At 42.0% G+C, this 16,283-nt stretch overlaps 1 protein-coding gene across 1 annotated transcript; it reads left to right on the top strand.

Annotated features, from left to right (window-relative positions):
- Positions 1-6,524: 6,524 nt before the first annotated feature.
- Positions 6,525-15,378, top strand: setb (SET nuclear proto-oncogene b). The gene is made up of 9 exons (XM_058618066.1): positions 6,525-6,745; positions 8,580-8,718; positions 9,439-9,877; positions 10,041-10,286; positions 10,368-10,591; positions 11,819-12,054; positions 13,066-13,193; positions 13,263-13,506; positions 15,323-15,378. The coding sequence occupies exons 2-9, from the start codon at positions 8,588-8,590 to the stop codon at positions 15,376-15,378; spliced, it is 1,704 nt and encodes a 567-aa protein (XP_058474049.1). The 5' UTR covers positions 6,525-6,745; positions 8,580-8,587.
- The last annotated feature ends 905 nt before the right edge of the window (positions 15,379-16,283 follow it).

Below are 16,283 nucleotides of genomic sequence, written 5' to 3'. Positions count from 1 at the left end.
ACTTTATATATAGACTTTATACATAGACCATATACACCAAAATGTACTCAAGAAGACAACAATATCTCTTTGAATGCTAGCATTGGATAGAACGATAGATAAAACGATAGATAGTTAACATTATTATTATACAAGTTCTAAATATTGATAAATGTAAGGTAGATAAATTAATAATGATAATAAAAGGAAACACATGACATGATTCACAAAAACAGAGAATAGAGAAGTGTACCAATGTCACACAGAGAACACTGTCTGATGTTTTACATTACATTTAAACATTCCTGACACTGTTGTGTGTTTCCCATAAATGTACGACAAACCAGTCAAGCCAGAGTTTACCGAAATGGGAGGAGGAAGACGAGGTTAAATACTTTCAGTATCATGTTAAAGAACATTCTTTAAAATAAAAAGAGTGCGAATCATCATGTTCCTTCATTATCAACACACCCTCTTATTTACAAGGTTAATAATAACTTCTAAAAATAAGATAATGACCAAAATGTTATTATTTCTTCTTTGGTCCATAAACAAATCAGTCCTTTGCATTTTGAGTTACGCTGCTCACAACAACCAATGTGGCCAAAGTCAGCGATTATTCCACATGAATGAATAAGCATTAAATCTCATTGCCTTCAGATGCGTTAAATTGTGGAAAAAACTTGAACCTCATGATTTCAGAATCACAATCAGCATTATTGGCAAAATATGCGTGTGCATGCGAGGAATTTGACTGAAACTGAATCAAATTGAACTGTTAAGTTGAACAATTGTACAGAAAGGTTAAATAAGAACAGTGAGGCATAGATTTTATGGTAAAATAAAACTAAATTTTCTAAACTTGAAATTGTTTCGTGAGAAACTGATTGTTTTTGACCAATCACCCATAGCAACATCCTCCACAATATTTCTCACCAGTAGGTGGAGCAGTTGTTGTTGGTGCGTCAGGAGAACACCACAGTGTTATAAAAAGATTCCGGTGTGTTTTTATGCCGATGATGCAACGCTATGAAGAAAAAACCCTAACCCTACCACGGTGGTTTTAGTACACAAAACTAAACCAAACCAGACTTTATCTCAACACATTTATAACCAGGAAATAATTATTTATCACACTTAGCTCCTAATTTAATCTGGTCCAAACACTCATCACGTCTGTGGATATGTACATAAATAATGTTGTTTTGCCTTAGAATCATTGGCCCTGGTAGACTTATCACGGATCCCTGGGATCCCTGACGCGTGAGGATCATGCGTCCTGTAGTATCGGGTGGCGCATCGGGTGGCGCTACAAGTCTGCACGCAGGTATTAGGACGCATTGCTACCATAGAAGACATCGTTGCGACAGCTCCCTCGGATGCGCGTTGATGGCACAATTTGTGCGTGCTGTGCACGAAGCATACCAGGGACTCTGGGTTTGCTGGATGAGGCCAACCTGGAAGTAGCAATATATTGTATAGCCACCAGGCGGCGACTCAGCTGGTTGTAAAAAAGAACTTGGTTTGTGTAGTGTTTTGGAGCAACCACTTGGTGTCGCTAGAGTATTGGGTTCTCCTAGGTATATGTTTTTGTACGTTACCTCTGAACCAAGTGCAGTAAATGTGGCTACTAGCCTTGACTAGACTGAGTCTCAATGCGTCTCTTTGCTATATAGAACAAACACAACAGTGGCGACGAGTATAAAAAGGAATATGATAAAGCGTTGAACTACTTAATACAAGGCAGGTTAACAGGTTATACAGGTTAACAGGTTAAATATACATTTCATTATTCAAATGTCCCCATGATAACTTGTTAAAAGTATCATTTACATGTCGTGTTTATTCAGTTAAAACAATAATTTAGATCATTTAGAACATGTTAAAAAGACACTGATAGGATATTTGTGGTCCTAAAATTGAGTGTGCGTATGCATAAATTTGTTTGTTGTTTGTATGCATTGTTTAAAATGAGATTCAATACAGACGAGTGAAGGAAAGAGCGGCGTGTGTGTTTTCCTCATCCTTCTCCCGTTGAGCAAACACTAGGCATCAGTGGAGAGAAAAAAACTCCCTCTTAACAGAAGAAGAAATCTCTGACAGAACCAGGCTCAGAGATGTGCAGCATCTGCCTCGACCGGTTGGGGTGAAAGGAAAATGGGGGAGAGCGGAGAGGTGGGGGACAGAAAGGGGGGAGAGAAAGGACAAGAGGGAGATGAGGTAGAGACAGAAGAGAGAGAGAGAGAGACCAGGAGCAGATACACAACAACTGTATCAAGTTACAAGTTTATACAGTTAATGATATCAACTTTTAATTATAGCACAATAATAATGGTGATGATATGTTTGATATGGATAGCCTCGAAAACTGGATCTGGATCCTGCAACCTGCAAGATGAGGATACAGAGAGAGAGAGAGAGGGAAGGAAGGAAAGACACAAACTAGGGAGAGAAAGAGACAAGGTTAATGACATATAAAAAGTCATATTCATACCCTGAGTGTGAGAGAGTGAATGTGCGTGCACCACAATGTCAAATGTTGTTTATTGTTTATTACAGTTAGTTTAATTGATTGATTAATTCAGAAGCAATTATTACGTTTACACTAAATGTCATTCTGAATAGTTTGTATCTAGGAGGGAGGAATTGTAGTGTTTTGGAGCAACCACTTGGTGTCGCTAGAGTATTGGGTTCTCCTATGCATTTGTATGTTACCTCTGAACTAAGTGCAGTAAATGTGGCTACTAGCCTTGACTAGACTGAGTCTCAATGTGTCTCTTTGCTATATAGAACAAACACAACAGTTTGTAGGGAAGTCGTTAGGAAAAAAAAGCCTTTTCTTCTGACATGATTGATTGCATCAGTAAATCTTAAGATGGAAGAAGGAATGATGGTATAATCCACACTGAAGTCCACAACCTAAACTCACAGGATTGTAATTTATTCAGGTGATTGTATGTGTTTCAGTTTTGATCAATAAAGAAAAAATCAATACAGCAGAACAAGACCTTCCTCTGAATCTGCAAACACCTCAACATTTGTAAAGTCGGGAAAATCTATGCAATTAAGGCAGGTAATATATGAGCAGCACAGTCTCAGGGAACATTCCAGCAGTTTGACTCAAAGTGCTCGGTGTAAAAATAGAAAGGAACCTCGCTGAGTCCTGCAGGGTGAGCAGCGAGTCGACCTGCTGCAGTTCTGTGTCGTCAGCAGCAGAGGGATCCTGTTACAGGTGAACAGGTCTGCTGCTGCTTATTGATCTCACAGAAGAATGACCTGAATAAACTTTTCCACTAGCACATGGAGAGAGTTCAGTAAATATCATTTATCTTCGGCTGGAGCGTAGACGCTGACCCTCAGAGCTTTATTTATCATCTCTGTGAAGAAAGAGTCGAGCACTTGTAAACATTAGGTCCAGAATATGACTGCGGTCATCGTTATTCATGATGTCACAGAGTTACCAGTTTGTGCTCAGAAGTCATTCTTTCCCAGTTATAATAAAAGGTGATTAATAATAATAATAATAATAATTAATAATAAAAAAGTCCTTAACTCGTTTAACCTGAGTCTGCAATCCAAGATGGCTGCTCTGAGCATTCAGTGATGTTTTTACTGTAATATTTTAGGACTTCTCTCATATTTGTGTCCATTGTAATAAGTTGTGTCCCCAGTACTCTCCTATACATTTGTGTAGACGTGTCTGTTTATCAGATAACTCACTTTAACGTCTTTGGTGACGCGAGCTAAAACTAGAGCTGCAACTAATGATTATTTTCATAATCGAATAATTGTTTCAGCTCGAGCTAAAACGCTAATATTAACCGCCATTTTGTGACTTGTCAAGTTCTGAATGAATCTAGAACTTTAGTGTGACATCGATCTCTATCATCTGGTTGCTTTCCGGACTCTCTTAAAGAGGCCAGAGTGACCCCCCTCCTTAAAAAACCCACCCTTGACCCGTCTGAAGTAAATAACTACAGACCTGTCTTTCTTCTTCCTTTTCTCTCCAAAACTCTGGAGCGTGCTATCTTTAATCAACTCTCCTCCTACCTTCACCGGAACAACCTTCTTGATCCTCTTCAGTCTGGTTTTAAAGCAGGTCACTCGACCGAAACTGCACTTCTTGCTGTCACTGAGCAACTCCACACTGCCAGGGCTGCCTCTCTCTCCTCTGTGCTCATCCTCTTGGACCTTTCTGCAGCGTTTGACACAGTTAACCACCAGATCCTTATTTCCTCCCTTCAAGAACTAGGTGTCTCAGGATCTGCACTTACCCTACTCTCGTCCTATCTTCAAAACCGAACATACAGAGTAACCTGGAGAAGATCTGTGTCGGAACCCTGTCCTCTAGCTACTGGGGTCCCTCAGGGTTCTGTCTTGGGCCCTCTCCTCTTCTCTCTATACACCAACTCTCTTGGTTCTGTTATTCTCTCTCATGGTTTTTCCTATCACAGCTACGCCGACGACACCCAACTCATTCTCTCTTTTCCCAGCTCCGACACACATGTAGCAGAACGGATCTCCGCTTGTCTGACCGACATCTCTCAGTGGATGTCTGACCATCACCTGAAACTCAATCTCAACAAGACTGAGTTTCTTTTTCTCCCAGGAAAGGGCTCTCCCACCACAGACCTAACCATCACCCTCGACAACTCTGTGGTTACTCCGTCTCATACCGCAAGGAACCTGGGTGTGACACTTGATGACCATCTCTCCCTCACTGCCAACATTGCTGCAACAGTTCGATCTTGCAGATACATGTTGTACAACATCAGAAGGATACGGCCTCTTCTAACCCAGAAGGCGGCACAGGTTCTGGTCCAGGCTCTTGTCATCTCACGCTTGGATTACTGCAACTCCCTCCTGGCTGGTCTCCCTGCGTGTGCCATACGACCCCTGCAACTCATCCAGAATGCAGCAGCTCGACTGGTCTTCAACTTACCAAAATTCTCCCACACTACACCTCTCCTCCGCTCCCTTCACTGGCTTCCTGTAGCTGCTCGCATCCGCTTCAAGACTCTAGTGCTTGCGTTCCATGCTACAAACGGATCCGGTCCAGCCTACATCCAGGATATGATCAAAACCTACACCCCAGCCCGCCCACTTCGCTCTGCATCGGCAAACCGGCTCGCTGCCCCCTCACTGAGAGGATCGCAGAGGCACTCACAGAACTCGAGACTGTTCACTGTCCTCGCTCCCAAATGGTGGAACGAGCTCCCCATCGACATCCGGACAGCAGAAAGCCTCCACATCTTCCGCCGCCGACTAAAAACAAATTTCTTCCGACTCTACCTCGACTAAGACGATAACGACGACGACAAAAAAAAAAAAACCCTATACATCGCACTTACGACTAGCACTTCATAGTTTGGTTTACTTGAAGCTCTTACTTACTTCTAGCTCTTATCTGTACCCAAATGTTTAAATGCACTTATTGTAAGTCGCTTTGGATAAAAGCGTCTGCTAAATGACATGTAATGTAATGTAATGTTCCCATTTCCGCGAGACAACTGGAACAGATGGTCATCAGTTAATGCTAACACTATAATCAAATCAGTTGGGATTCAAGCTTAAAGTTAACACAATTAATGCTAACATTTACATTATGTTTTTGTTAAGCACAGCTTAATGCTTACACTCTTACTATTAATGCTAACATTTTACCCATATAAGTGGTGCTATGGGCTAAATGCTAGGTCGTTTCCAATTCAAGCTAACACGTTAAGCAGATCAGTGGTGCTTAATGCTAACACTCATACGATTAATGCTAACATTTTTACACAGATAAGGGGTGCTATAGGCTAAATGCTAGGTCACTTACAAATAAAGCTAACACGTTAAGCAGATGAGTGGTGCTTCATGCTAACATGCTTACAATTAATGCCAGCGTGTTAAAGAGGTCAATGGTACTTCAAGCTAAGTAATAACACGCCTACAACTAATGCTAACATGTCATTAGTTGTAACACACTTGTAGTTAATGCTAGCATGTTAGCGGCTAGGTGTATCTTTTGAACAGGTGTATTTGCCATGGTCAAACTCATACAGTATTTTAGCACATTAGCAGGCTAACATTAGCAGTCAGCACAAAGTACAGCTGACGCTAATGGAATTATCAGTAAATAGCTCATTTTAATCTGGTTCCACAGATTAAAATGTGCAGTTTGATGCAGCTCCGGTTCCTCGCAGTGTTGATGTGATTTGATGTCAGTTAGCAGAGTCACCAAACCACCTGTCGGTCAAGACGTCTCCACCTATATTTATCGTAAATAACTGTGGAGGAACGGGCCACCAAATCCTACTCTCGCGTGTGTTTTCTTAAATGTGTCATAAAAACTCTTAAGTGTTGACAGGAGGAGCAGCAGCAGCATAAACACATGTCACAGTCACGCGTGTCCGTGCTGTGTTTTCAGCATATGGAGCGCGTCGCCGTGAGCTCGCAGCACGGCCCAAGGTTCCCTCTTTTTTCCGCTGCACCTGTTGAATAAAGATTCATTTCACAGCCTGTGTGTTTTCATTCATTCTCGCCCGCTCTCCTCGTGGTTGGCATATGGCTTCACCCTCCAGACACTAAATTTAGAGCTGCTGCAGCTCTGGATCTGTTAACGTGTGATGTAAAAATAGCAAAGAGGGAAACCTGCTCAGCACAGAGCACACACACGCACACAGTAAATGTGAAGTAAACACAGTGAGAGGCAGGGATTTATGTCATTATTGTGAAGTTTAAAAGAAGGCGTGTTCCTGGATACAGCAGCAGGTGTGAACAGGTAAGTCCTGACTGGATTACTCACCTTTCTACACATGTGTAATTTCTTTAATACTGTGACATAAACATTTTTTGTGTGGTTAAAAGGGTTAAAAGGGCTATTCTCTAACAAAGGAGTTCCCCACCACTCTCTTGTCAGGTTCAGGCGACAAACCTTGCCTTAACGTTGCCGTGAGAGTCTTAAAGGTCCAGAATGTGAAATTTTTGAGGGTTACTTGGCAGAAAGTGAATAAACTATATATAAACATGGTTGTATAATCTCTTTGAATGTATTATTTTTCTTTGGTTTTTGTAGACGTTTAATAATACTTTAGGCAGCATGAAGCAGAATGAAATCTGAAGTTTGAAGTTTACAACGTACAAATGGCAAAGAGTGACGTCCTCTCTGCTCTGTCAAAGCCACCGTAGTTCAATGTGTGAAACACATAAACACAGACTGCATTTATACCTCACGTTCATACACAAACATAACTCTCTCACGTCTTTTATTTTTCCAAACATTGAACCAAATTGACTCTTTGAGAATTATCACAATAATGACAGAAGATGACAAGGCGACAAATAGGAACTGTGAAAGCATACGTTAAATATCCACTGGTGACGTGTATGTTAGAGAGAGAGCGTTAGATAACCTCGCCTGTGTCAACATTTCTGTCGTCAAATTCCTCTCCGCTTTCATCCGTCTATATTTTTATTCATTTCCGTTGCTTACGCCCCTTTTTTCCCTCCGTTTGAGATGTTTTTGAGGGCAGTACTGGGGCTTTTTAGGTTTGGTAATGTTCATCATTTCCGACTACAGCTTCTTCGTAGAGACAACAGCTTCTCCTTCTGTAGAGGTCGCCACAGCGGATGATCCGCATGTTTTATTTGGCAGAGATTTTTATGCCGACTGACCCAACCCTCCCAACGGGTCAATTTAGAGCCTCCCATTAGCAACGAGCAATGGGGATTGTGGTACCTAACTCAGGGGTACCCAGGCCTCGACCTAGTAACCCTGCAATTACAAGCCTAATTCTACTCCACTTGTCCATGGGATGCCCAGTTTGCAGTCCACATACAAGTATTTAAATTCAACATGTTCCCTGGTGACACGGTCGTAGTGATTTCTCTGACTTCATAAGTATTAAGAGTTGATGTCACAGCAGTTCTCTTTGGTGACGTCTTGCTCAGACGATGCTGCTGAGCTAAACTACTAAATTTAAACAAAGACAGACGCCGTTAAACCCCCGAGCCAATCGTCCAGACAGACGGGGATTAAAGTCTGTGACCATTACTCTCAGGGTGTCCGACTCTCTGGCTTATTTGTTTGTAAATTAAAGAACAACATGTGGTTTTTAATGCACATTTCACCCATTTAAGATGAACCATTTTTCAATCCTTTGTGGGTTTCACCTAATTTCTCTGAAAATCATCTCAGAGAGAAAGATAAAAACACTTGAGCCTCAATCGTGTGTTGATATTGAACTTAATTATTGTTTAATATAAAGTTCTGCGTGGTCTTGGTGTTTTGTGATCATGTTGTGTTTTTCTTCTCTGTTGTTGGCGGATGATGTGGTGAGTCATCATCGTATGACACACAATAAATTTCTGTAAGGACCAAATAAACATCTAAACATAGCCGTGTCATGCAGTGTGTAACCTGCAGTATAAAAATAACATGTTGCTCTACTGTTTCTGTTCTAATGTTGACTCGTGGACAGAGTCTGTGTTCTAAGTGTTTTTATTCATTTTGTTGCAGAATATTATATAACTATAACTATTTTCACATTTTCCCCCAAAAACATCTCATGTGTGGTTTTTGCTGATGGTTTACCGCGTTTCTCTGTGTCTCTCAGGTGACGAGATGTTGTCCAAAAAACAGGAGCGGACGTTTGGCAACGGGCGACTGAGAGATCAGTGGGAGAAGAGAGCGCAGAGTGAGGCGGATCAGTGCAAGCAAGAGGCCGAATTTAAAAAGAAGAGCTCCCTCAAACTGTGAGAACAAATTATGTTGATTTACCAAAAATAATCTTACCATTTTTGTACAAATTAAATACTTTTCATTGAAAACATCATCCAGTGATCTTCAGCAGTAAGCTGTACACAACTGGACTTTGTGTGAGTCAAGTTTGAAGATGTTTCATCCAAGAGGCTTCTTCAGTTGTCAAAACTGTTCTAAGTGAGTCTAACTCTAACTGAGTTCTAAGAGCTGAAGAAAGTCCCTGAACTGAAGAACATCTCACAACGGAAGAAAGTCCCTGAACTGAAGAACATCTCACAACGGAAGAAAGTCCCTGAACTGAAGAACATCTCAGAACTAAAGAACATCTCAGAACTGAAGAACATTTAAGAACTGAAGAACATCTCAGAACTAAAGAACATCTCAGAGCTGAAGCACATTTAAGAACTGAAGAACATCTCAGAAGTGAAGAACATCTAAGAGCTGAAGAAAGCCTCAGTGATGAAGAACATCCCAAAACTGGAGAACATCTCAGAACTAAAGAACATCTCAGAAGTGAAGAACATCTCAGAACTGAAAAACATCTCAGAACTGCAGAAAATCCCATAAAGTCGGTGAAAATGTTCAGATATAATAGAAAACACCAGAGATGTGGCCTCAAAAGCTGGTTTGAAACATGAACTGTGTTAAATGTGTGCTGTCACTCAGAAATGAAACACATTAAAATAGCTGTGACTGTTTTCTTGTATCTGCAGACTCTTCTCAAAGTGGAATTATCACCTGACGACCTATACCAATGGAGACCAGCTGTCTGACTTCAGGAGAGTCACCAGCGGTGAAGATGAAGCGGACAAAAACAAGTCAAAGATTAAATTCAAAGTTGTCCCTCCTCCTCCCAAGTCCAAACCCGAGCCTCCTCCGCCTCCACCTCCTTCCAGGAGGAGATCTTCTCCCAGACCTCACCGGCAAAAACGGAAAGTTGAGGTGGACGTGTTCCGACTGTGCTGGAAAGATTCCTGGATGAGCATGAAACCTCCAAAATATCTTTTCCTCAAGGCCAAAGAGCTCAAGGCCAGAATTTTAGAATTCACAACCATGGAGATAAGAAACAGGAGGACGTACAAACCGAAGCTGGGAAGATCTGAGGATGAGGTGACACCTGCTGCTGAGGCCTGGAAATGCTCGTGGAAACAGGTACTGAAACTCAGTGTGAGTGAGCGTTAACAGCATACACTCTTTTACAGACTTTCCACAAACCAGTATTAGAACAAACAACAAGAAATAATCAATTTCATCCAGAATTGCCTGATTGTCACGTTGTAAAACCATATTTTGTCTCCATTGCTCTTCTTTCCAGGTGAAGAGTCCAGCACAGTCTGAGTTTTCTGAGCTGAAACAAAAATTTGAGTGGGAGATTTTGTTTGAAAGAGAGTTACTTTGCGAACCTGAAGTAGAGAAGTATTCTCTCCCCATGTGGGCTGGTACATGGAAGATAATGAACTTTGTCTTCAGACAGCAGAAGCAGAGCTGGGACTGTGTCTGGCCCGAGTTCCAACAGAGCCTCAGCAACACGTCTGACAAACTGCAGGAGCTGGAGGACGAGGTGAGAATCAGCACAATCACAGGTTTCTTGTCTTTTTTTTAGCTGTTACTATAAAATATTTGTTGTGATTGTCGAAAACAGGATGAGCTGATAGACTGGGATGAGTCCTGGAAACTGTCTGGAGCCGATTTTCAAGCAAAAGACGGCGAGACACTGAGCTCCATCTCCACAGTGGAGGCGGGGATTGTAGATTTCTGTCAGCCCGGGTGGAGCAATTCCTGGCTGCTCTCTGCTGCTCCTCCTGATGAAGAGGAAGAGCGACAGAAGAGCTGGACTTCCTGCTGGAGATTCAGGCAACAGATCAGGTGGGTCACAGCCAAGAGGCGGCGACAACGTTTACATCAACAGCTAATGTGAGCTAAGGTCGTAGTCCCACTAAGACAGACAATTGAACAAGACCAGCAGGGACATTTTGGTTCATGTGCTGAACGACAAAGTGTATCCATTAGGGCTGTAATCAACCAAAGCAATTCTTGGTCGACTGAAGCCCTGAAATTTCCACTCAAAATCTTTTTTATCGCCATCTATTTTTGTAAAATGCTGCCACACTGTGATGTTAGAGGACGACTGACTGTAGTTCAACATTAAATTAAACCACCGGACGTTCTGTAGTCTTTCTGTCTCCTGTGGGTGGGGCTAATCCAAAATACTGAAAACAAGGGGGGTGTTCTCTGGAGACACGCTGTGATCTGTGGAATAGGCGTGCTCTGAAAACTACCCCATTAGCACTCCAGATGAAATCAAATTAACAATAGACTGTATGAAATAAACACAGCAAAAAGTCGACTTATCAGAATTTGAGTCGAACCAGAACTTATCGACTGATTAATCGACCAGTCGACCGGGACTTTACAGCCCTAGTGTCCATGCAGGAGTAATCGGACTATGAATGACATTATCCAGGTATGTTAGTCTGACTAAGGTGAGCTCAATTTTGAATAAAATCAGACTTTTAATTTGAATGTAAACGCACTGACTCACACGCACACGTCATTTAAATATGCAGACATGTAAACACAATAATCTAAAGTTGCTCAGAAAAATGCGGTTGCCCCCTGTGCCCACTGGGTGGCACTGTGCTGCTAAAACCATTCACAATATTGCCGTGTAGATGTCCTCAGCTTGTGATAAGCAAATGCAGAATTTTAAGTTAAGTTAAGATTCAAGCCAGTTTGGTAATTTAGCCTCTGACGTGAACGTGTGACTGAATTTTAGTCAATTTCTACCCAATTTTTCCACTACGTCGAGAGCTGTTTGTCGTGTTATGTCACACATTTCTGGCGGTCTTTGGTTTTACTAACTTTGTCTATGCAAAGAAGCTATTGTTGAAAAAGACATTTTCTAGCATCAAATTACATTTTTGCCTTTGGTCCAAACTTTGTAAATCGAATTTTTAAGATAGTGTTAGCGATTGAGAGCTAGTATGGTTTCAAGGTATTTTCTGATTAGTCGTCAGTGGCTGGAATTGTCACAAATTTGATCAGAATCTGTGAAGACTCAAAATAAAACAAAAACTACAACTGTATCCACAGGTGGCGCCATGGTTCACTCCAGTCGCATCATCACCACAGCGACACGATGATGAGGAGACGCCGGACCGTGAACGTCCTCCTCAGTTCATCGCTGGACGATGACGTGATGGACAGTGCGGTGTGGACAAAGGCCTGGAAGACTCCTAAAGAACTGAGCCAACCAGAGGAGGAGGAGGAGGAGGAGGAGGGGGAGGAGGATGAAGAGGAGGAGGCCTGGAAGACTCCTAAAGAACTGAGCCAACCAGAGGAGGAGGAGGAGGAGGAGGAGGAGGGGGAGGAGGATGAAGAGGAGGAGGAGGAGGAGGCCTGGAAGACTCCTAAAGAACTGAGCCAACCAGAGGAGGAGGAGGGGGAGGAGGAGGAAGAGGAGGAGGAGGGGGAGGGGAAGGAGGCCTGGAAGACTCCTAAAGAACTGAGCCAACCAGAGGAGGGGGAGGAGGTGGAGAAGGAGGAGGAGGAGGAGGAGGAGGAGGATAAGGAGGAGGAGGAGGGGGAGGAGGGGGAGGAGGCCTGGAAGACTCCTAAAGAACTGAGCCAACCAGAGGAGGGGGAGGAGGTGGAGGTGGAGGTGGAGGAGGAGGAGGAGGAGGAGGAAGAGGAGGGGGAGGAGGATGAAGAAGAAAATAAGCAGGAGGAAGATGAAGGAGTAGAAAAAGATGAGGAAGGGGAGGACGAAGAAGAGGAAGAAGTTGAAGAGGAGATGGACAAAGAAGAGGAGGATGAAGAGGACAAGAGTGATGAAGATGAAGAAAAGGGTGAAGAACTAGGTAAACAGGAACAGGAAAAGAAATTTAAAGGAGATGAAGATGAAGAACTTGAGGAGGAGGAGAAAGAGGAGGAAGATCTAAAGAGAGAAGGACAGGACAACAGTGTTGATGACAAAGAGAAAGATGAAGAAGCAGATGAGGAGGAGGACAAAGAAGATGAGGTGAGAAGTGAAGAAGATGGAGAGGAGGAGGACCAGGTGGAGGAGGAGGAGGAGGAGGAGGACGACGACAAAGACACAGAAGAGAAGGAGAAAGAGGAAGAGAAACACGTAGAGATGAGAAAACATGACAGAGAAGAACACGATGAGGATGAGGAAGAGGACGGAGAGGATGTCATAGACAAGAGCAAAGAAGATGAAGACAATAAAAATGAGGAGGAGGAGGAGGAGGAGGAAGATGAGGAGGAGGGAGAAATAGAAGAGGAAGAGAAAGACCACGAAGGAGATGAAGGAGAACAGCATGATGAAGATGTGGATGAAGTCCAGGAGGACAAAAAGAATGAGGAGGATGAGGATGAAGAAGAAGATGAGGATAAGGCGGGGATGGATGAAGGTGTGATGGTGGACACAGAGGAGGACAACGACCATGAGAAGATGGAGGAGGAAAAAGCAGAAGAAGCAGAAGAGGAGGAGAAATCACTGAGTCAACCCAGACCCAACGTCCCGCTCCATCTGCAGTTCCACAAACTCCATGCCTCCTTCTCCTCCTGGAGCAGGTCATGGATGGTGGCAGTGGCTCACAGGGGAGGAGATCTGAGTGATGGGGAGGAGCCGGAGGGGGAGGAGCAGGCAGAGTGGTGGTGGGCGTGGAAAGAGTCGTGGAAGATCTGTCGCTGGAAGAAGCCGGAAGAGGACAAGGTGGCGTGTTTCTCCACTGAGCACCTGAGTCAGAGACACGCGGGGCTGATGTGTGAAGACGGCGGTACGCCCAAGACTGAGTGGACTCGCAGCTGGAGGATGAACAACAGCTGGAAAATGGGAGAAGAAGAAGAAGAAGAAGAAGAACAAGAAGAAAATGATGAAAAAGAAGAAGAAGATGATGATGAGGATGAAGAAGAAAGATGAAACTTGCTATTAGCTTCAGCTTCAGATAATGAGTTGCAAAGTTAAGGCCAATCCATTAGTTCCTGCATCAAAGAGTTTGCTCAGATCTGCTCAGATCTGCTCATGTCCATGTGATGTTGATGTCCGACCCTTTAGCGCATCTGTGTCAAAGCTAACGTGTGGCTCCATGGACTGTTCACGTCAACTGCACATGAACCAGGCAGGACAACACAACAGGAAACACAACACAACAGGAAACACAACGTGGTTTCAGTAAACGTACGTTTACACTGAGAGAAGCGGACGTTCACTGAATGCAGAAGGTCTGGAGACGCCCTTACCCTAACCCTTAAACCTTACCCTTACCCTTACCCTTAAACCTTACCCTATCCCGGTGTGTCACATTCTCTAAGATTCATTGGCATAAATTGAATGGATGACCGATAAGTGTACAATCACTTTAAAATAACAATATTTTGGTTTCCGTAGCCTTAGAATAAGACGTATATGTGTTTGAGGCAAAGGTCGTTGTCACTGCCTGATTTCTTCCGCACACGTACGATGTGTAACTACTTCCTGTCGCCGCTAATGTAGTGGAACACGACTAAAAACTAAAAATAACATAAAAATTTGCGTTTTATTTTGCAAAGAAAAAAAGATGTGATGGCGAAACATTTACACAGGAAGTAGTCAAACAAAAAGTCAGTGCCTCTTATTTTGAAGGCGAGTGTTTCAGGTGTACGCTGTCTCTCAACTGCGCAGTTACACTTCGTACCCGAAAATGAACATAAAGAAATGCGTATTTTATTTTCTAAAACAGGATTTTATTTGAAATCCCTGAAACTCCAGTAAAATCTTTCGACAGAAGTCGTCACACTTCGCAGAATAAATCGTGTTTTCAGTTTCACGTTTAAAAGAAGTCGGCCATCTTGTGTGGCCATTTTCCTTCAGAAGCCCAAACAGAACGTGTTTAGCATGTTTTGAAACGTTTCTGTGGAAAACCAATGCTGTCAAAATTGAATTCATCAAGAAGCCCATACATTAATAAACATGCACATGTTTTTTTTTATTTTAAATGAATACACATACCAATTACATTACATTAATATTTCCTAGGTCAAATTATTTCCATTTCTTATATGCAAATGAAGGGGGTGTGGTTAGCTCAGAGATTCAGACCAAAGCTTGTAAAGTTTGTAGAAAGTGCAAAGTGAGAAAATGTTCATTTGAAAAGTGAGTCTTAATGTTTGTTAAATGGTTTACAGGTTGTTGTTTTTGTTGTTATAAAGAAACAAAGTTTATAATTAAACAACTTTTACTAAAGTGGTGAATTATTGTGTTGTTGTCATTTACTTAGCGTTAATGTCACGACGTGTTTTATGTTTTTACGAGTCCGTTTTGCCAGATTTTCCTGACAAAAATTAACTAGTGTGAAAAATGAAAGCTGTAGTGCGTAACTTTTTTAATATGAACAAACATTTACTCTCGTCAAACCTTTGTTAATGAGTCAATATGTGATAGTTACAGTATACGCTGGTGACACTGTTATATATACATCAGAAACTGGTTTTCTTTATTTAAAAAACAACACTCAAATCGATGAATTGAGATAGTTGACGATTCATTTAGTAACTGATTCATCAGATAATGGTTGCGGCTCTTTGTAGAAGTGTTTTGTTCTCGTGTCTGTGGAGACACGGGATTCCATTTGGATCGGAAGTCGAAATCTGGGAGCGACGTCAACGTCTGAGTTGAGAAGTCAGAAAGAAAAGGACATGTTGCTGTGGTGTGTTTCCTAAATCCACCACCAAAGGGAGACATAGTGTCAGTCTAAAGCTGCGACGTCCTCATGTAAACGGTGAGTGAGTGAATTTCTCTGCACTTGCGTGATGTTTGTCAAAGATCAAACATTTTTAAATGTTTTTATTAATCGTATTTTGTTTGCTATAATTCAATTTTACTTTTTGAAGATTTGAGTTCCAACTACAAATAAAATGAAAATGGATTTTTATTTAAATAATCAAGTTTTTATTGAATCAAATTGTTAAAAAAAAAGTGTATGTTATGTGTGTAATGTGTTTTAAATGAAGTTCATTTAGGTCTAAGTTAAAATAAATATGCATGTTATGTGTGTAATGTGTTTTAAATGAAGTTCATTTAGGTCTAAGTTAAAATAAATATGCCTCTTTAGGACCTTGTCAGGAGCACTAGTCCTCATGGAGACCAAAACCTGGTCCTAATGAGGTGGAACCTCATTTCTGAAGAACTGGTTTAGAAGTTCAGACCTTAGATTTGAATTGTGGTTATAGTTAAGGTTAGTGATGAGACTTTGTTTAGTGTGTGTGTGTGTGTGTGTGTGCGTACAGGTATTACTTATGTTGTGTTTACACACTCACATTATGGAGAAAAAATCATGTGACATAAATGACGACATGTTTTATGGTTAGGTTAGGATTAGGATTAAGTCAGTAGTAATTATGGTTATGGTTAGAGTAAATCTCCAGGAAATTAATGTAAGTCAATACAATGTCCTCTCCCCCCCTCTCTGTCTCTCTCTCTCTCTGTCTCCCCCCTCTCTCTCTGTCTCTCTCTCTCTGTCTCCCCCCCTCTCTCTCTGTCTCTCTCTCTCCTGCTGTGTATTAGCATGAGCTCAGA

The sequence above is a fragment of the Solea solea genome, chromosome 19 (assembly GCF_958295425.1).
Source record: "Solea solea chromosome 19, fSolSol10.1, whole genome shotgun sequence".
Taxonomy (NCBI): domain Eukaryota; kingdom Metazoa; phylum Chordata; class Actinopteri; order Pleuronectiformes; family Soleidae; genus Solea; species Solea solea.
This window is presented reverse-complemented; position numbering and strand designations above follow the sequence as displayed.

Coding starts and splice junctions, on each gene's coding strand:
- setb (XM_058618066.1), top strand. CDS start 8,588: ATGTTGTCCAAAAAACAGGAGCGGACGTTTGGCAACGGGCGACTGAGA. Junction 8,719..9,438: donor AAGAAGAGCTCCCTCAAACT/GTGAGAACAAAT, acceptor TTGTATCTGCAG/ACTCTTCTCAAAGTGGAATT. Junction 12,055..13,065: donor GAAGACTCCTAAAGAACTGA/GCCAACCAGAGG, acceptor ATGTGGATGAAG/TCCAGGAGGACAAAAAGAAT.